We start from the raw sequence: 20526 nt of genomic DNA on the forward strand, positions 1-20526 counted from the left end.
CTTAGTTCAATAGAGTACCTACAAAGTGAGGGATTAGTGAGTGATTTCAGACCATTCCTGAGGCAAGACCAGGCCCATCCCACCTCACATCACACCTGGACCGAGACTACTTTCCCTCAGGATCGGCTAACTTCCTCAAGCATCCATTTGAGTGCATGATAACACACAACCACAGCAATCAGGATCAGCTAAAGTCCCCTTCACTGACTCCTGGAAAATCACCCAGGCTAAGAGCAGTGCCAGCATGGCTGAGATGTCCCCAGTAAACAACATGACACAACTAGATGCATCATTAGATCACACTTTAAATAAAGACCGGAGCCACTGGGAAGCTGAGGAAGAATTGGCATCCTCACGTTCCACAGATTGGACAGCTCAAAGACAGGCAGATATGTCATTCCACCAGTGACGGCTCACCTTGGCCCGGGGTGAAGCAGCTGGCTGAAGTGCTGGGTGGGTGGGGGGGTGGGGGGGACCCAATGAATTTTCTGCTCTCATAACTGATGAACTTGCACATCACCAAAGATATCCAGATGAAAAAAACAAGGGGACACATACACAAAAAAAACTCCTTTATGCGTGTGCTTCACAGGAGAGTATTGATACTGGGGCTTCTACTAATGGTTACTTTATTGATTAATCTTCATTTTACAGCGCTCAAGGCAACGTCTTTAAACTTCCTGTCTTGTCTTACCAACAGCGAAAAGACCCAAAGATACTCTGTTTACAATTATATAAAACAGAGAAAGGAACCAGAACCTCACAAGCAGGAGTCAGTAAATGTTCTTGCATAAATGACTCAAATGATGGATTATCAAAATTATTGTCTATTAATCTTATGTCGATGACTAATCAATTAATTGATTTAACGTTACAGCACTAATAAATATCACTGTCACTAAAGAGAGGAGCACAAATCAGCTATAAAGGAATATTATACAAATGTGGCCCAGCTTTAGAAATGTGTTTTTACCTTTGCCTCTCCTAATTTCTGCTGAAGAAAAACTGAAATCCTGCTTGGAACACGGGACCACAACCTAGCAGATAAATGAATTCCAGCAATCTGCAGGAATCCACCGCTCTGTGCTGAAACCCCACCAAGTCAAACAGAAGTCATTCTTATGGACTCTGAGATGAAGGGAAATCCAAACCCACACGTTCCCCTGACTCAAGTCTCTCAGTCCAACACAGCAGATGCATGGTGAGAGCTCTGCTCCACCAACAGGAGCTCAGGGACGGGAGGATGAAGAGAAACTGGAAAAAAGAAGCGAGGAAAAACAGCCACAGAAGAAGCCAAGAGCAACATAATCATGCTGTTTCTCTCTCCATCAGCAAGTTTAACTTCATGCTGTATATCAAGGGGGTGAGATTCAGAGTACCAGAACCATTTGGATCAAGTCAATGCTTTTGGACTGGTGGTGGATGAGCCAGTTGTGTCTTTGGGGTTTAATGAGTAAATTAATACTTTTTGTAAAGTTTCACTGCTTATTGCTGCATCTGCTTATTTCATCAAGAACTTTTGAGAAAGCTACACTGGTGAAAAACACAGTAAAATGGGCAAGATAGCCAAACAAAGATGGTAGAAGAGAATTTGGCTATACCTGAGTATGTCAAAACCTAGCTACAGCTTGAGCCTAGGTGAGCAGATATCTCTCCCACACATCGCTGAACTGTGGGAAGACAACCATGTCTCATGAGGGTTGCTGTGGAGGGGGTGGGGGTGATGACACAGCCTATCTCATCACAGTAAAATGAAAATAAACGACTGCAAACCTGAACGACAGCCAAATGGAAGGTCTCACCAGACAAGATGAGCACAAAGCTGCAAGCTCAGAGGGACCAGAGCCCAGAGCCCACATGCTCGCTCTGTGGGTCGCACTGCTCGCCCAGAGGAATGTGATGACATGACTGAAGGGGTGACGGCCTGTTCCCACACCGAAGAAGCACCAGACACGGACCAATATCCTCCCTTTGAAGGTCTGGACTGTTAACAACACTCTACTGTCAACAAGCCTTAAGTTTAAATTAGAACTGAAGTAAAAACACACTGTTCAGACCCACCTAACCAACCATGAGACCTTAACCTGCAGGGGCTCATTGTAAATATAGTAGCCATTTGTTATTTATGGTGTGTATAGCTTCTTCAAGGTCTTGCGTTTCACTGAGCTCATTCTGCTTTTACCTGAAACAGCAAAGCCTAGTCTGACTAATGCATACTAAAGTCGTGTACAGAGCAAAATGATGAAATCAGCCTTGAATGGAAAAATGCATCCATTTCCTTCATTTGAATGAGACATCTCTGTTGATGCAGTAGAGGTGGTAATGCATCGTCTGACGAAAAAAACTCTATTTTTATTTTGTATTTCTACCTAGCAATTATTGCAACTAAAAATATATATGTATAATTTCTGGTGTGAGAAACCATTGTCCAGTGTTTTGGGGTCTGGTAAGTCTTCAAATTCATTAGAGCTATCCCTGTTCTCACATATAGACTCAAACAAAGGAAATGAAAGAGAATGCCATTCATTGGTCACTGCCCACCATGACTCAAGATTCAAAAGTTGTGTCCTTGACACGCTATTGCAACCAATCACATTTTTTTTATTCCTACAGGAAACTGAAGGACAGTTGTTTTTTTCTCCAACTACATAGTAGTGTAGTCAACAGGTTCCCAGTTGTCTATGGCTAAATCCTCACTAATATGTTTTAGCTTTAAAATGCTTCACTTTACGTCTGGCGTCCAGCCACTAAAGCAAAGGCTTTTGGAAACACAACAGTTTCAGAAAACTCCAGGGTTGCATTGTAGTCTGGACAGACACCCAACGATGATGCAGACACCCGTGTTCACCTCCTGATTGGGTCTTATCGGTTATGATTACCAGCAGTGAATGCAACAATGCTTTTAATGAATTACAAGCGTTGCAGGCCTAGTTGTCTTTGCTAGTGGCAGTTGTGCAGTTAAATTCAAGCGATTTATAATGCTACAGCTGCCTTTGCTGTTCCTTGTGCGCAGTATTTTCTGCAGAGTAGACAATCTGCTTATGTTGACACCAGCAAGCACATTCCCAATAGTTGTGAATGGTCATGTCATACGTGTTTTCAGATGTGTTAGTATGGATGGAGATTATTTCTGGTATGAAGCTAAAATGTTCATCTGGCTAGAGATTGTTTTCTCTTAAAAAGCTGTTTTGAAATGACATTGTATTAGAGTAGACATTGCCTATGATAAATCTTTTAGACATACTGGGGCTTGAATAAGAAAAACAATGCATACAAGCAACTGAGGGAGGCAACAGAGAGCCTGCCTGAAGTTGTATGTGTGAACAGGGGTTAAAGGGCTAATATGCTTACAACGTTGCACTCACCATATGGATTCCAGTTGAAAACAGATTAGTGGGTTTGACTGCCTGTTTCTGCTGTTCTATCTGGGTCTCCAGCTGGGCAGCACGGACCTTGTGTTGGGCAAGCAAGATGGTGGCAGGAAGTTGAGACTGCTCCTGGAGAAACAAATTGGATTTGGGATTTTATGAGAATGTTAATCTAGGTATATGTGTTACATGCAACAAAGTGCTTCATCAGGAACTTTTCTGCTCAGCAAAAACAGCTGACACTTGTACATGTTGAGCCCTTTTTCTCATGTAACTGTTGTTTGTTTAGAGATGAAAACACAAGCAGTCCCCCACCCACCCACACCATCCCACACATCTCTGTCTAACTGGATAACCGGTGCTTTCAGGCTAGCTGCCACATTATTAATGCAAGCCATATTAACAAAACTGTGGCACTGCAGGGGGACGCTGCTTCAAGTGCACTGCGCCGCCTTCACCTCCATTAAATGCAAGGTCGGACGTTTCAGTTTCTCCAGTGGAGTGTTGCCAAGCGCAGAGGTCTAAGAACACAAGCTTGGACACGTTCACTGAAGAGGGAGGACATTGTTGATAGGGTGGACAGCAATGGTAGGACAGTCTAGAGGTGTCTTAGCATTTCAGAATAAACCAAAAGCAATTTAATGGGTAATGCTAACACAAACAAGTCCAGCTCTGACTGCAAAAAATAACAGTTGCAGTTATTTTGGATAGGCACTGTGAATTTACATGCTTTATTTTATGGTTAACATGTGTCTCATTTCATTAAGATCTTGAGGAAAAAAAGTGAATAAATTCAAGAAAAAATATGCCTGCAGACAATTAATGTAAATTCAATATTTACATTTGATTAGAACAATACTCAAGAAGTGTGTTCCAAGTTCCCCGTGATATATTTTATTGATTATAAATACTGATTGCGCCAGGAAATAGCAACAAAGAAATGTAAATATATGTGTTGGCAAATGCTTGTGTGCTCATGTGAGAACAGTGAGCTTTCTGGCCACAGGGATGTGCAGATGTCAGAGCTCAGGAGAGTTCCCCCAGGGGGTGTGAGAGCTGATCTCATCTGCCTACAGTCAAAAGGCCCTGTGCCTTAAACAAACAAACACACAGCTTAGCCTGCTATCTGTGATGGTGCTTCAGCAGTCCACTCTGCAGGAACAATCACTTCCAAAGCCCGCAGCTCAACACAATGGAGCCAAGAGGCTTTGGAATCACAGAATGAGAACAATGCAGCCTGCAGCACAATGACTGGTAATAAGCTCTTAATGATCTAACAGCCATGAACCCTCAGGCTGAGAGTGTGTGTTAATGTGTGTGTGTGTTTGTCAGACATCCGTCATAATGTGACTTGTCCTTTCCTTATCTTTTTGCATCACTAGACTCGTCATTCTGTGGACATATGTACAAGCAACATGTTTCTCACCAGTTCGTCTAGCAGAGCCTGCTTGCTCTTCCTCTTGGCCTGCAGCTGCCTCTGCTCCTCCTGCAGCACCTCAAGTCTCCGCTGCTCATTGCCCTGCTGCTCCTGCAACAGCAGCTCCTCAAGCTCCTCCTGTTCTCGAGTCTGAGGAGGAGACAGGTTCACAAGAGAAAGCATTTTGCAAAAAAAAAAATCAAGCTGCAGTGTGTTTGACCTGGAGGCTCTAATAATGTCATATTGTACCTGAAACCACAGTCTGTCCTCTCGAAGGAAATCACTGGCGATTTATTTTAGTATCACATTATAGTTATCATTAAAGGCATTACGCATGTGAGGGAAAATACATTTGATACGTACAAGAGTAGCCTTATTCTTCTGGATGAGATCTCTGTTCTCCCTCTGGTACTGCTCCATCCTCAGCTTGGTGTTCTCCACGTCAATGTTGTTTGTCAGGTTGTACACTACATAGAGGAGACACTAATCAACGTTAACCTCGTTAACCCAAAACACCCTTTTGTGTCCATCATCAAAAACTGTGCAGGCAAGAACTGCTCAAAAACCAATAACACAATTATTTTAATTTCAAGTCAAGATACAAAGATTTCCAAAGACACCAAACACATGCAGCTGAAATAGTGAGAAAAGTGTCTAAAACGATGTTCAAGAGACGCAGAATTTTCCATTTGATGGAATAGAGCAGCCTTAAAAAAGGCATCTGGTAATTCAATATTTCTCTATTATATAGATATTCCATGGTGCACTAAGGGGAAATTTAAGAGGTTGTTGTAAAGGTTAAAAACAGACAAGCTGGTCAACTTCAAGTGAACACATGATATCACTGGTGCAAATCCTTGCACCAAACCCATAACCTAGACCACAGGAGCCGTCTTGCTCACATTACAGGCTAAAAGCTATCAACGTATCAGAGAACACCTGACTTTAATATGACATTTACATTTGTGTCTCTCTTCCTGGCCCCGCCCTTTCAATATCACTCGGCTCTTAGACTTTACGTTGGGGTGACATCGCACACATGAAAACCAGCTTTTCTAGGCTGTGGGAAAGTTCTGCATATGTAAAACCCTCATGGTTTCATGATATAAAACAACGAGTATTAACTGACCTTATTTGCAGTTCTGGGTGTCCTGTCAACAGTTTTACAGATGTTTCTTTTATAATGGCGGTCTATGGGGATAACACATTGAAGGTTGTAGGGGATTTTATTTTTTTTGTTGCAGCACCATGGTTGGCCACTGGCAAAAATTAGAAGCAAGGCTGACTGACCGCACTGTATCCAACTCTCTTAATACATCCAAGCTAAAAGTCCATGGTGGTTTGCCAGTCAAGACGTGTTAGCGTTGGCAGAGCTACTCCCTGATCCATGCCCCTGGCAGACATAAGTGGTTGTAAAACATCACCCAGTGAAGCCAGAATCAAGGAGAAATCATTACACTGGTAATCATCCCTTTTTGCCCTCTGTTCCAAGTCGGTGCTCCTACCTATGTCCTCCACTTGCTCCAGGTAGTCGTTATACTCTCTCAGGCTGGGGAAGTCAAAATCTCTCTTGTTGTATCTGCAGAGGGAGAACAAAACTCTTGATACAAATAGTAAAACCTGGTGAAAGCAAATATGCACTGACATTAATAGCCTCCATTAAATCAACCATTTTATAATACCATGTCTGCATACAGCCTAATAGGCACACATTAGATGTCAATTAAGGGGCTATTAAAGAACAGATGAGAGGGAGAGAACGAGGGGTGGGGAGGGGCTGCGAAGTAAAAACCTGGCAGGGAAAGAGCCTTCCCGTTGGAGCCCCCCCTGGGGAGAATCATTGTCTACAAAACAAACAGTGTAATGAGAAAGACAAAGGTGGCTTAAGAAGAGGGTGGAGGCATGGGATGACACATAAACACGCAGAGCTGCATCCCTCACCCTCCCCGCCCCCCTCACTCACATCTTCAGCACCTTCTTGCGGATCTCCACCTCCTTATCTACCGTCGGGTCTTCAAAGAGCTGCACGCGGAAGTTGCTCTTCCGCAGGGGCGTGTCGCACTGCACGCAATTGCCCGAGCCGCGCACAAACAGCATCTCCACACAGTTCTCGCATCTATGGGAGACAACAAAAAAGAAAGCACCACAGAGCTGAGTTGGATGTTTCTGGAGCATGTGATGGTGTACAGTATGTGGCTGCTGAAACACAATTTTCCTCACAGTAAAGCAAATTTGTGTTTTGTTTTTGTTTTTTTTTGCCTGTAAGTTATCATCAGGCACAGTGGGTGATAATGGAGCATATGACTATTTCCTCTGAGTGCTCAAAGATGGCAGGGATTATGATTGGAATGTCGTTTAGGCTGCCTCCCACTCTCAGACAAGAGGAAATTAGTCTGACACCCCATCAGTGGAGTGTCTGTCTGCCCTGGAAAAACATTTGCTTTATTGTTATTTCAGTAGACCTCAGTCATTCTGCCACGTTGCATAATATGATAAAATCCAGCTCAGTAATTCACAGTGTGGTCTATCATTATAAGAATGGACTAAGTCTTACGTAATTTGGGAAAGGGAAAGAAATACAGATGGACAACTGCAGAGTTTTGCCTATTCATTACTTCACTGGTAAATTGAAGTATTTTAAACTGAACTGTCATTTGTGCTCAAAGCTTTTATTTATCTGAAAGTTTAACTTTTAACTTAAAAAAAACAAAGCGACAGTAATGTATGTCCACATGCAATTCCAATCTTTCTCCATTTTCTGCCAGAAATTTTCATTATTATTCCTGACATGGTTCCTAAATGAAAGGAAGCTGTATTAGGCAGAAGCATAAGCCACATTTTTAAATACCGTGGAAATCTAGGCAGTTATTGATCAAAGTATCTACTATAAATCTATTTAATGGATATGATTACTTTCCAAGACAAAATATGTAGCAGTACAGCACAGTCATGATGAGTTTTTCAGGCAGCCTTTGGTTCCTCACATAAAGCCACAATGAATCACAATTCTATTCAGTACAGAGCACACCTCTCCACCAGTGACACAATACTGAACAAAAAGAGGGAAACACTTCTCAGACAAATCTGGGGTATTTCAGGTAAACCCCAGGTTGAAAAAGGAAGGTTTACTTCATGCACCATCATGACACAACTCCACGGCAACCAACCAGCAGACCTACCTGAGGGCACAACCCTGAGCTTAGCCATCAATCACACCTTTATGCAGGTAGGCGTTTACCCATCAGTCACACTCAAGTGAGGAGTGGACACTGAGGACAATGGGAATGTTCCTAAATCTCCCCTGATGGGGTGGAGGGCCTGGATAAACGTTTGCACAGTACACTCTTTTAATTAAGTCCTTGTGGAGCTTTATTTCCACAGGAATTCACCTTCCTGCTTGTGACCACCTTTACAAAAATGAATAACATCTGGTTTCCAAATGTAACTATCTGCTTCTGAGCCCTGAAAGTTTTCATAATAAAATATAGCAAAGTTGAGGGGAAAAAGCCAGATTTTTCACCATACGTCATCCATAATATGGCTGAGTCACTTCTTTCCAAAAGTCAAAGACTGGACTTGAGAGACTGGTGCCCAGTCAAAAGCTAGTCTCCCAGGATGGAGCCTATTAGAACAATCATACAGGACATTTCACTTCATCAGCAGGATTCAAAACAAAAAAAAACAGTTAAAGGAGAAACTGCAGAGCCATGGAGTTTGGCTGTTTACGCATATCGTCTCAGATATGGGTCAAACAAGCCCAACCTGCCAAGTATGACACCAGCCATACAACACACACATAGATGGAAAATAGACGAAGCATTGCAGGGGGACTATTTTACAAGCGTGTCAGTTTAGCTTGGCTTAAATGAAGCGGCAATATGAAAATGAAAGCTGACTGATGGACAGAAACATCTGCGTTGTCCAGTTGGTGCTTCAGAGCATGAGGAGCCCGCTGCTCAAGTGCAGCCTGGAAAGGCAGATGTTCACTGTGGCCCCAGGCTACAGGAGATGTATAGGCCTGGCCATATGGAGGTAGATGGAGGGATTCAGCTTGTTTCCACAGGCCCACAAAGAAACCATTCATCAACACGGGGCGAGGAGTGGGGCGTAGCTTGCCCCCTGCCCCATAAATGGACCACACAACAGAACTCTCCATAGGGGAAATCCTGTGTAACTCTAGAGCAAAGAGGTGAACATCTAAAGGGGAGGGAGGAGACTTTTAGAGTCAATTTGCCATCTTTCCTCTGAAGTTGGCCTTCTCTAAGTGACAGCTTTCAGACTGTGTGCCTGTTGCAATTTGTAGTCAAAGGGGGACCCAGAAATCTCTTGCCAAGGCTAAGCTATAGTGCTTGGCATACAGAGCAAACATTTAAATGAACAGTCAGATCTCTAGCAACTTGCCATCTTTGTGTCCCAGGGCTGTTGTTGCTGACTGAGTGCTCCTGACTCCTCCCTATCTCACCTGTCCTGCTCTGAGCTCCAGGCTCCTATCTGTCCCATCTGCAGCTGTCAGCAGGTCAGAGAAGGGGGTGGTAAGAGGAGGGTAAACAGGGTCCTGGCTCAGCAAAGAGGCTCCCCCACCACCGCCACTATCACCCCACCACTGCTTGATGACATTGCCTGTATCTTTGTTTCCTCCCTTTGCAAAACAGGGGGAAACAAAGAAAAGAAAAACACTATGTACAGAGAGGAGCTGTATTCACCTGTTCCTGTCACGAAACTCATGACATTCTCAGGACTTTTCTCTGTTCACACAGAGCAGAGCTGGCTTTGTGTCATATTTAAACCTGCTATGACACTCTGTCCTGCCCTGTGACCTACGATACCTGCAGCAGCGCAGTCAAAAAATGCTGAGGCCCAGGACTATGATTGCTTACACAGGAAGCTAGCATTAGGCTTGTGTGATCTTAACAAAATAAACCACAGATTTGGAGTATTATGTAAAAGGTGAGAAGTGGGAAGAGAATTGAATTTAAAAGTTTTCTTTCAATGATGATCTCAATGTCTCTCTAAATAAAAACACAGTGATATTAATTTTTTAATTATATTTTAGAAAATACAGTGAGAGCCAAAAGCTGGTGGAAGAAAACTAACCCTGAGGTGATGCAGTAGGGCTCTCCATTAGCAGCAAAAGCAACAAGATTTTAACTCGCTAATTGGCTTTTCTTTTACAGCAATGCCCAATGGAACTTGTAGTAGATGTCTCTCTTAAAGAAACACTTTGACATTTTAGGAAATATGATTAGTAGAGTTCTTCTACGAGAAGATTAATTCAACTTTAATGTCTATTTGTTAAATATAAAACTAATGCCAGGAGGCGGTTAGCTTAGCTTGGCATAAAGACTAGAAACAAGGGCAAACAGCTAGCCCGGCTCTGTAAAATGGTTAAAAAAATCTGCCTCCTAGCACCTGTAGTTCACTGATTAATATGTTATATCTTGTTTGTTTAGTCCACATAGAAAATGAATTGGAGAAATGACAAGTTGTGGTTTTACAGGGGTTTATAGGTGCTGGTAGAGGGATTTTTGATCTTTGGACAAAACCAGGCAAGCTGTCTCCCTCTGCTAACCCTGCTAAGCTAAGCTAATCATCTCATGACTGTACCAAATTTCACATCTAACCCTCAGTTAATTCCTTTAGTTAATGTTTTTAAGGAGGCAGCCTTCTGTGCTCATTACTCATCTGAGAGTATTTGATGCCCATCCAAGTCTTGAAAGTATCTTTGGAGAAAAACAAACAGAGCTTTTATTTCTGATTACACCAGAAAAAAATCCCACTTTACTACTGTTTATCAACCAAGAACATACAATCATCAGGTACAGGAAACTAGTTTCTACTTAATGAGGTGTGTCCACCATCCTGTAAACCCCAACAGGTCCAACCCACTACATTGTTTGTGCCTGCCTGTGCACCCAGTGTCAAATGCCAAAGAGACATGGGCCTGGTGTCATTGTGCAAAGGTAATAAATAACACACATCAAACATCCCTGCTGACAGGGATACAAAATGTGCTGTGTTGGGGTTTATATTTAGATGCATGCTAGAGGTGGAGAAGCTCAATACTGCATTGCATCGCTGAGGCAGGAAGCCTGATCAACCAAGACTGGAATGGCCACTCAGCTGGGCCAATGCAGAGAGACAAACCCTTTTTTTAAATGAATGAACCAGTGAATTCAAACAAGGGCTGCAGCTAATGATTACGACCTTGAATTATCTACTGATAATATTTTCAATAAATTCCATTAAAAAAAAAATAAAAAAAAAAACTTTCAGACAAACCAACAGTCCAATACTCAAAGATATCCAAAACACAATTACTGTGAGTCAAAAAAGCAGAAAAAAGCTGAATACAATGATTATGACCTAATGATTAATTAGTTATCACAACTGTCTCATTCTAAAGGCTACACCTATACTTATTCACTATTTTACCATCATTTAATACAGCTAATTTGTTCTATTGGCTGTCCATTGCATTCCCAACACAGCTACTATTTCCTTAGTTGTAGTATCATTTCACAATGTGACTTTTCTGCCTGTCTGTGCATTTGTAAAGGGAGGCACTTCACTCCAAGTTACACTCAGGTTTTGGACTTATAGGATATAGACTGATGTAAACATATAACTGTTTATGTGTAATTAAGTTTCCATACTCAGTGTTAATGTGCATATTTGCATTTTCTTTTCTGATTTCTTTATTTTTTCCATATTGACTCTTTCTTTCTCGCTCACTGTTTTGTTCATAGAGTTGTTCACTGCGAAACTGAAACACATTGCTCAAGCTACAGTACAGGCTTCTATATTTAACAACTCTTCAGTAAGCCTAGCTGCAAACAAAAAGACAAATGACATCAGTGATGAAAATACTAATACAGTTTGAGAGTACAGCAGTTTACAAATGGTGCATAAATTCACTGTCGCACCGGCTCCGAGGAACAAATCCAAGGTGACCTGAGCTAGGACATTTCTCCAAATTGCTTCATTGCAGAATCATTTTAATTTTCTGCATGTAGCCCTGCATCCAGACAGAGGCGGTGAGTTATGAGCTCGCTGACCTGATGACAAAGCACAGCCGCTTCCTGATGGTTCGGTCAATAAACAGACAGGGTCGAAAAAAATGCTCTCATCAGGCTACCACTGTCACTGCATGACGCTCATAGAGAACATGCACCCTTCATTTAAATGACCAGGTTTTTAAACAGATGACAAGGTTAAACATTGGAAAATGCTGGAGCAGACAAGTTTTACCCACTACTGACATAACAGTAATGCACAATCAAAACTGCAGGGAAACAATACATAGGATTAGTATGAACTAGTGCCAGAACTATTCGTTTATTAAGTAATTAAGTCAATTAGAATAAAATTATTTCACTTGTGATAACTGATTAACTATTGGTTACAGATTCAGCATTGCTTACATTTCTTTGTTTTATGTCATAGTAAATCAAATTTTTAATTAATTTTCTCGTGACTTGTGATGAGCATATTTTATACAAAATTACTGACCCACCAAACCAGACCTTCCACAGCGGTTTAGTAAGTTAAATAGGTCTATGTTCAGGAATTAGCCTTGAGATGGTTAAGTTCAGGTAAAAACGTGAAAAGGGTTACTTTCAGGATGCATTGTTTTAATGGTTAGGGTGAGGTTAGGGTATGGTCTGAGCGGGATTTCTGTCTCTTGCTTGTATCTACAGTAGGATCCATAAGATCCAGTTTACAGAGAATGTTAAGCACAAAGAGATGAATTAACCGCACTGTAAATATGTAGTGCAACCTTAATGTAGGTTATATTTTATTTGTACATTCAAGATGGCCCTTCTTAACACCTCTGGATAATTTGTACTCCTTATGGAGTTAAAAGTGCAGCACACACTGCAAAAACACAAAGTTTATACTCTCATTCACCAGTCACTCTTCTCAATGCCATCCTGAACTCTTTATGCTTTCCACAAAAATTCATATGTCCTAGAACTATACATTTCAGTGGTCTAGTGAAAACACCGATTTGAAAAGAGGGCTACGCATAGACAGTGCGGGTCAGGTCCAAACAACGACGATTGTGGAGCCAGTGTCTGTCAGGTTTGACAGCTGTCAAGCAGCACTGTCAAAGATGTGACAGAGGATAGACCCACCTCTACACTGTGCCACTCGACTGTTAAAGCTGCAGTATCTTTCCGAAGTCTAGGCATAGTAATCATTTTATATTATCTACATGCGTATGCCGTTCATATTTGACACATCACTGAGCACAACAAACCGTTAGCTGTTAGCTAAAAGCTCAAGAAGCATGAACGTGTTTCAACCTCTTTAACGTCCGAACATTAAGACTTGAGAAAAGATAAAAAGCTTAAAATAACAGTTAACCGCAAGCTATAGGGGTTTCTTGTGTTGGTAGGTGTCTTTTTTTGCACATTTTGAAACAAAAAACGTCGTGTTGTGTGGAAATTTGCTTCACTCTTGCTTTCTTTAGCTGTCGGATGTAAATACTCACAGCGTGTGGCCGCAGACGTTCACCATCAGCTTCAGCGAGGGATTCCTGTATTTGGTTGTTTTGCATCTCGGACACCCCTGGTCGTCCATTTCTGTGTGAGCAACACAAAATGACAAGCTTCAGAAAATAAATGTCAACACCCAGCAGCTCTCCTGTCACTTCACAAGAGGCGAACCGCTGCGTCACACGCAATGTGGTCCGACGGGAAAGCGCACTAATAAGAGTAGTTCCTACTTAATGATGACCTCTACAGCAATGGTGGTCACACTGTGGTGCAGGCACACACAGGGGGTCCCTGAGGAGTCCCAGGGGTTCTGAGGTAAAAAAAAAAGAAAAATAAAAGGGAGAAAAAGCTGAGTTGTTTATTTTCACTAGGTTGTATTTAGAGAGAATGTTTATAATGGTTGCTTTCATTATAGGTTTCACTGTCTCCTCTGTGCACTTCCCCATACAGGACTCCCATATATTCCATGATCTAATGTAAGTCTGAACTGAAACATAATTAAAACCAAAACTATACCCAGATGTTGTTCCCCAAGGCATCTGACATCACAGAGTTTCTGCTTTAATGTATAACTGTTTGAGGGAAATTATTCACCAAGGATGATGGATATATTATATGATTTATGATCCTATGTATGATGAAGACAGTAATTGTCTATCGTGATATTATAGTGACAAAATAGTAAGTTGGTTGAATTGTTTAATTTCAAATACAATATTTTCAAAGGCTATAACTTAGAAAGCAGATGTGCTATTGTAGGCTATATTTCATCACGATTACTAAAAGGGATATGTGATAAATTGATTTATGGACAATGTATGACTGTCAATAACTGTTAAGATAATGTTAGACTCCATTGTTGCATTAGATTTAAACTATTTGCAAAATTAACAAACTATCTTCTTTTTTTCAATTTTTTTGAAAAAACCATGAATGTCACCAGGTGCAAGTGATACAACACAAACATACGTTTTTATGGGCTAGTAAGCGACATTTGATACCAGCCATCCTTATTAATATTACTAATATTATATCATCTTATATTAATGTTAGACTGTTGGTTGGCTTTGATGGTATGAGTGAATGGTGAAAATAATACTCTTTGAGCTCCAGGGAAAACAGTAATATCCCACCACACATATTTATGAGATGGTCTGAAAATCTGTATTCATATGGAGATATTTGTTTCTGTGGTTGTTACTAAATATTTTATGTTTGTGTATTGGTTTTGATCTGACACTGCTTGTTGGGATCATAATGTGCTTATTGTGACCTGATTCAGTGTGTATAGCTTGTGACTTACAGATTTGCGCATGTATGGCAGTACTAATAATCAAAACAGAAAAGTCTTTAAAAATACAGATGATGAGTACCAGATGGTACTGGCATTTAAAATGCAAGTAATTCAGTCTTAGTCTCAAGTTTTATTCAAGGTTTTCTGTGTCAAAATCATTTCAGAAATATTGAGAAGAAATATTTTAAATACCCCCCTGGATTTCCATACTTCGATAAGGGAATAAAAACAGGGTGCAGTCTGGTGTTTTGCTGTGGGTGCTACCCACAGCAAAGTCCGCTTCTGGCCAGACAACAAGGATACCCCGTTCCCACGATCTCAAAAGCACTCACCTTGCACAGGTGAGCTACGGGAATATGCTGGAAGTTACATGAGTGACAACTGGAAACCAAACATTCGTGTCGGAATCGGCTTGCTCCTCCCTTATGGGTCCATCGGCGGCCAATAGCGTGGCTCTCCTGCAGATAGACCCCAGTGTGTCTCCTTCCAGCTCCAGTCCCCGCAGAGTAAAAGTCACGTTGGAAGGAAAAGGGGAGAGAGATATCTACTTACAGCTGCTGTCAGATATCCGATCGCATTCGCATGGCGCGGAGGTAACCTGATCGAGCTGGGAGGAGTGACTTTACCAGGGAAGGCTTGAACAAAAAAATGTCTTCTTCTTCTGCCGGAGAAGTCACAACAGCAAATGACATCAAGAGGGAAAATGTGAAGGAGGTGGATAAGCGGGAGTGCATCAAGTTTGTGGCGCTGGACGCGGCGGAGTTGTCCATGGAGCGCACGACTCCCAACACGGACGCGGTGCGCACGGAGCTCTTGGTGAGCGCCGCTTCCTCTCTGGCTTTCTCCCCGGAGCAAGTGGCGTGTGTCTGCGAGGCTTTGCAGCAGGGAGGCAATGTGGACCGGCTGGCCAGGTTCCTGTGGTCCCTGCCACAGAGTGACCTGCTACGCGGCAACGAAAGCATCCTAAAAGCCCAAGCCCTCGTTGCTTTCCACCAGGCTCGGTATCAGGAGCTGTACAGTATTTTGGAGAACCACAGTTTCAGTCCGTCCAACCACACCTTTCTGCAAGATCTGTGGTACAAGGCCCGGTATACAGAGGCGGAGAAGGCGCGGGGGAGACCCCTGGGCGCCGTAGACAAGTACCGGATCCGGAGAAAGTACCCTCTCCCCAGGACTATCTGGGACGGCGAGGAGACTGTGTATTGTTTCAAGGAGAGGTCTCGAAACGCGCTGAAGGATCTGTATAATCAGAATAGGTACCCCTCTCCTGCCGAGAAAAGAAATCTCGCCAAGATTACAGGACTCTCCTTGACCCAGGTCAGCAACTGGTTCAAAAACAGGAGACAGAGAGACAGAAACCCGTCCGAGGCACAATCAAAAAGGTGAGGCAACACAAGGAACAATCGACGCATTTTAAACTTCATTTGAACCAGATTATTGAAATATTTCCCTGTGCGTAAAAGGCGCATTAAAACACACTCAGGCTAATTTTAACAAAGTATTTCAAATCCTTTTTCCATGGACGGACGCCTAGTTTATAACCATTCACACTTCAGCCAGTGACTGACAGTGGCCAGTGTATTTCATGATCTGCCGTCGGACTCACTTATAAGACCTGACAATGTGAATCGTTAACTGTTTATTATTAACAAACGAAAAAAGTGTGCGTAAAAGGGTTTGGAGCACGCTTTTAGTGTTTTGAAATATGAAGCGGTTGCCTTTCAGATCCGGTTTCAAGTGTGTTGGTGCTATGGGGCATGGAAACCATAAGCAACGAAAAGTCATAGTAACTTCACTTCACACACTCCGGTGCCCTGGCTGTCAGACACACAGAGTTTAACTTTGATGGAACTATTCAATAGGCGACATGAAAAGTTACTTTAATCTCGTGTATTAATAATGTGTGAAGATGTGCACAAACACGCACATACATACACTCTAGCGCGTGCGTATGTCCCCAGCCCAACATAAATCATTTTCATAATCACATTTCTTTTTTTCCCTCTCTCTCTCTCTCTGACCGAATAGGATCCCACAGGCTCAAAACTCTTCCACATAAAGAGACTGAATTTTATCTTCTTTCATGTTTCCCTCTCTGTGAACAAAGCTGACGCACACCTGGTGGAGGTGACCCCTCTGTCTCTCTCTTTCTCTCTCTCTCTCTCTCTCTCTCTCTGTCTCTCTTACACACAAACATACACACACAAGCGCGAACGAACACACACAAACCATCGTACACTGCCTTCAGATCCCGACTACAATTATTCCGACACGGTGTTTTAATATGTTTATAACCTGTGGATATTTTCAACAAACTTAATCGTCCCACACTTGCAGTAACTAGTGTCTTGCTTTATATCTTTTCCTGGAAGTGGGGGGTTTGGATGTTTGAGTGTGTGTGCTCGGGGGAGGAGGGGGTGGGCGGTGCAGCTGTTTTAATCAGTCTTTTAACATGGGGGGGGGGGGTTAAAAAACAATCTAACAGCTACATTCATATTGTTTTATTTTTAAGACTGTGGCTTCTTGAAAACGGAAAGAGAAAGATTTTAATTTTACATTTGAAGGAGAGGAGGGAGGTGGGGGGGGGGGCAGAAAGAAATCGTTTCAGCCATTTGTTCTGTCAGGCCATCAGCTCTGGCATTTTGTCACAGCAGAATTTATAGCGCCAAATGGTTGCACGGTTGTTGATGTTGGTTGGTTGTTGTGAGTGCAGCTCTCTCCATGAGGTAAGCCAGGGCTACACATTCACAAACACAGCCTGCTCTTCAAAGCTGTGTAATAACACACCAACAAATGTGACTGCCTGCTCTGGGTTATAGGCAAGATGTGGGTGGAAAGGAAATAAACGCCATTATACTGGTTTATGCTCTCTAATTGTAACAGTGCTGCAGAGTGTGTCGTCTTTCCCGAAAAACTACACAAAGGGAGGAAGAAGCACTTAATGTCTATATCAGGGGCTTAAACTTTTTTCAGTCTTATTCCATTTGGATTAAAGTCAGTTTATAACTATAATTAACCACCAATGATGATTTCTTTTCCTTGTTTTGTGACACACCATTTGTCATCTTTTTCTGCTTGTTTTTTTCACAGTGAATCTGATGGAAACCACAGCACAGAGGACGAGTCTAGTAAAGGCCAGGAGGAGTTGTCACCCCGGCCCCTCTCTAACTCCTCAGATGGGGTGATCACCCATGGGATTCAAACAGGACCTCTGGACAGTGGGGTGGTCATCCAACAGATCGGGGACATCAAGATGCCCCCTGGATCCACAAGTGGCGGTCTCTACAACGGAAGCCTAGTGACCAGTAACACCTCTTCCACCGTGTTTCACAATGGTGGCTCGTCTTACCTCCACACACCTGGAAACATCCTCTTCAACGGGCTCAATTTGGGCATCCAGCCCTTGGCCTTCAACCCTCTGAGGCCGTCTGGAGGGGTATTGCTGGGGGGCTCTGGAGTGGACATGCAGATGCAGACAGGGCAGGAGAAGGGACTGGGCAGTTCTGCTGAGGACTCCAGCCTGCAGTACGCGTCCTACTCTGGCTGTGTGAACGGAGCCGAGGTGAAGCTGGAGGGGCTTCACACCATGGCCGCCCAGAACGGGGGCTCCTCTGTGCTGACGTTCAGCTCCTCGTCAGGTGCGCTGCAGCTGGGTGGCTACAGTCTGGTCCAGGTACCGAGTGGAGTCTCTGACAGCGATGGCAGCTCATTACTCAACAGCGACGTAGGTCTTCCTCCCCTGCAGCTCTCCTCTGCCTCCTCTGCCTCAACAATCCCACAACAAGGTGGGTACAGGAAGTGATTTGTTATTCAGCTTACATACTACTTTACTTAGAATAACTTTTACTGTAACGTTTATTTGAGAAAGAGTATTACAACATAGTGAAGTAAAGATGAGCAACAATGACACAATCAAATATTACAGTATTTTTGACCCAGAGACTAATGACTAATCATGCTTTAATTCTGAATAAGGAGGGGACGATATTGACTAATAAAGGGGATATGATGCTGATACATTTAAAGGGCATTCACTTACTCATTAATCTGTCAGGTGCTCTAAAGTAATGCTGTTAGATTATTGCAGCCTTTAAGACCAAGAAAAGACAGAAATAAGATCTGCCATAGTATTAGGATCTTATGTCACAAAATAGATGTGGTATCCTTATGTCTCCCGGCTTCATAGCAGGTCAGTGGTGCTCTTTACCCTCCTTAAATGTTCCAGTGCAATGCTGCACGTCCCTGGTAGTTTGTCAACAGATCCCTACTACGTCCACCCAATATATCCAAGCAGCTTTATTCTTGGCTTGTCTGCGTTTGGGCCGTAGCCCAAAGGGCTGATACTACACATAACACAGAGCAGAAGAAACAGGGAAGGGCCCCACACTCACACACACACACACACACACACACACACACACACACACACACGCACACACACAAGAGGTGGTCCTTTGAAAACCCCAGAGATGGATAAAAACAAGTTCTGAAGTCACCATCACTCATCATCATTGCGCTCTTGATCTGCAGAGCAGGGAGGCGGAGAAATACGTTTCAGACAATCAGAGGCCACGAAACGCACTAACAGGGAATAAACCACAACAGCACTTACTTTGACAGAAAGCAGAGAATCTACACCAGGATGAATTATAAGCAAAAACAGAAAATTGCAGCTTGCTGTTGAGTTCTGGCAGGCTCCTGCATTTGTTCTCCGGGGCACTGTGGGGTCAAGCTTAAAGAGCACCAAGTGTGTGAGACATACAACAGCAATTTTGGGGCCAAGGCCTGCTCTTAATGAAATATATGGTACTGTGAGGAATGAGAAGGGGATCTATACTGGAGGTAGAGATACTGCATGTATTGATTTGTCATTGTATAACCACAGGTACCATGCCTCTGAACAATGTAGCAGTGAGTTCCTCCAACGACGACTCGTTCCAGCAGCAGGACAAGCTGACCATGACGTCTCTGCACCACAGCACAGTCCTCTACAGCATGAGCAACGCCGGCCAGCCATCCATCAAGAAGGAGCCTCTGGAGGGCGGTGTCTACTCTTCGTACCACCACGGTCTTCACCTGGACCCCAGTGGTCAGATCAGCTACACCACCCCCAACTCAGAAGACGCTCCATCTAGCCAAGGTCCCGCCTCGACCACCGAGGTCCCCGCCGTTACCTCTTCCAGCCCTGAGCCGGAGGTCTACACCACCCTGACCGTCAGCACGCCCCTGATGGCCCAAACGGACCCGAGCAACCACCACCTCCAGTCCACAGAGTATCTTGGGAGCCACGAGGTCCGGGGGCCTCCGCCCTCGCACCTGATGGGCTCTGGCATGAACAGCGACTACATGAACCTTTCAGAGAACAAGGTGGACGGCTCAGGAGGTGTGAATGAGATGGTGCGGGCGATGTGTGGGGAGATGGAGGCCGTGGAGGGGAAGGAGCTAGCCAAACTACAGACAGTGCAGATGGATGAGGACATGGCTGACCTTTAACCTTAAACCAGTCTCCTCGCAGAAGCACTCGTGTCCTCCCAAGCAGTGATATGGTGAATCTTTACCTTTGTGTGAGCGTGTGTGTGTGTGTGTGTGTGTGTGTGTTTTTTTTTTACCATTCATTTCCTTTAAATGTTAAATTATTTGTGTTCATTTGACTTTTTACAATGCACTCTAGTCAGACGGGAGCCCTGTGGGTGGGCATTATCAGTTTATCATAAAGATTTTTTTTTAAAAATCAAAAAAAAAACTATGACATGTTTTTAAAAGCCCCGTTCTTAAGATGAAACATTACGACTGTTTGGTGCAAACAGAAGAAGTCGCTGTATGTGTTTGAGCCATGATTTAAATGTGCATTTTTATAGACAACACCTGCTACTTCCTGTTGAGTGGATTTGATCTGCAGAAGCAGGTGCTGGAATGCCTCGAGTCATGTGACCAGGATGTTCCTCCAAA

At 43.1% G+C, this 20526-nt stretch overlaps 2 protein-coding genes across 2 annotated transcripts in view; one reads left to right on the top strand and one right to left on the bottom strand.

Moving 5' to 3' along the window:
• mnat1 (MNAT1, CDK activating kinase assembly factor) overlaps window positions 1-13455 on the bottom strand; it is a 44337-nt gene extending 30882 nt beyond the window's left edge. The window contains exons 1-6 of the mRNA XM_022751312.1: window positions 13280-13455; window positions 6749-6901; window positions 6291-6364; window positions 5149-5252; window positions 4795-4935; window positions 3366-3497 (exon numbers count right to left, since the gene is read on the bottom strand). Coding sequence (XP_022607033.1) covers window positions 3366-3497; window positions 4795-4935; window positions 5149-5252; window positions 6291-6364; window positions 6749-6901; window positions 13280-13368 — 693 coding nt within the window. The 5' untranslated portion in view covers window positions 13369-13455. The remainder of the gene's footprint in view (window positions 1-3365; window positions 3498-4794; window positions 4936-5148; window positions 5253-6290; window positions 6365-6748; window positions 6902-13279) is intronic.
• A 1770-nt stretch (window positions 13456-15225) lies between these two features.
• Window positions 15226-20162, top strand: six4 (SIX homeobox 4). Its single transcript, XM_022750798.1, has 3 exons — window positions 15226-15959; window positions 17668-18362; window positions 19463-20162. The coding sequence occupies exons 1-3, from the start codon at window positions 15226-15228 to the stop codon at window positions 20068-20070; spliced, it is 2037 nt and encodes a 678-aa protein (XP_022606519.1). The 3' UTR covers window positions 20071-20162.
• The last annotated feature ends 364 nt before the right edge of the window (window positions 20163-20526 follow it).

This window comes from Seriola dumerili, unplaced genomic scaffold (assembly GCF_002260705.1).
Source record: "Seriola dumerili isolate Sdu_G_001 unplaced genomic scaffold, Sdu_1.0 BDQW01000149.1, whole genome shotgun sequence".
In the NCBI taxonomy this organism is placed as follows: Eukaryota; Metazoa; Chordata; class Actinopteri; order Carangiformes; family Carangidae; genus Seriola; species Seriola dumerili.

What these genes read in the sequence shown, in the direction of transcription:
- six4 (XM_022750798.1), top strand. Translation starts at nt 15,226, where the DNA reads ATGTCTTCTTCTTCTGCCGGAGAAGTCACAACAGCAAATGACATCAAG. An exon ending in TCCGAGGCACAATCAAAAAG is followed by an intron (nt 15,960 to 17,667) that starts GTGAGGCAACAC and finishes TTTTTTTCACAG; the next exon opens with TGAATCTGATGGAAACCACA. An exon ending in CTCAACAATCCCACAACAAG is followed by an intron (nt 18,363 to 19,462) that starts GTGGGTACAGGA and finishes GTATAACCACAG; the next exon opens with GTACCATGCCTCTGAACAAT.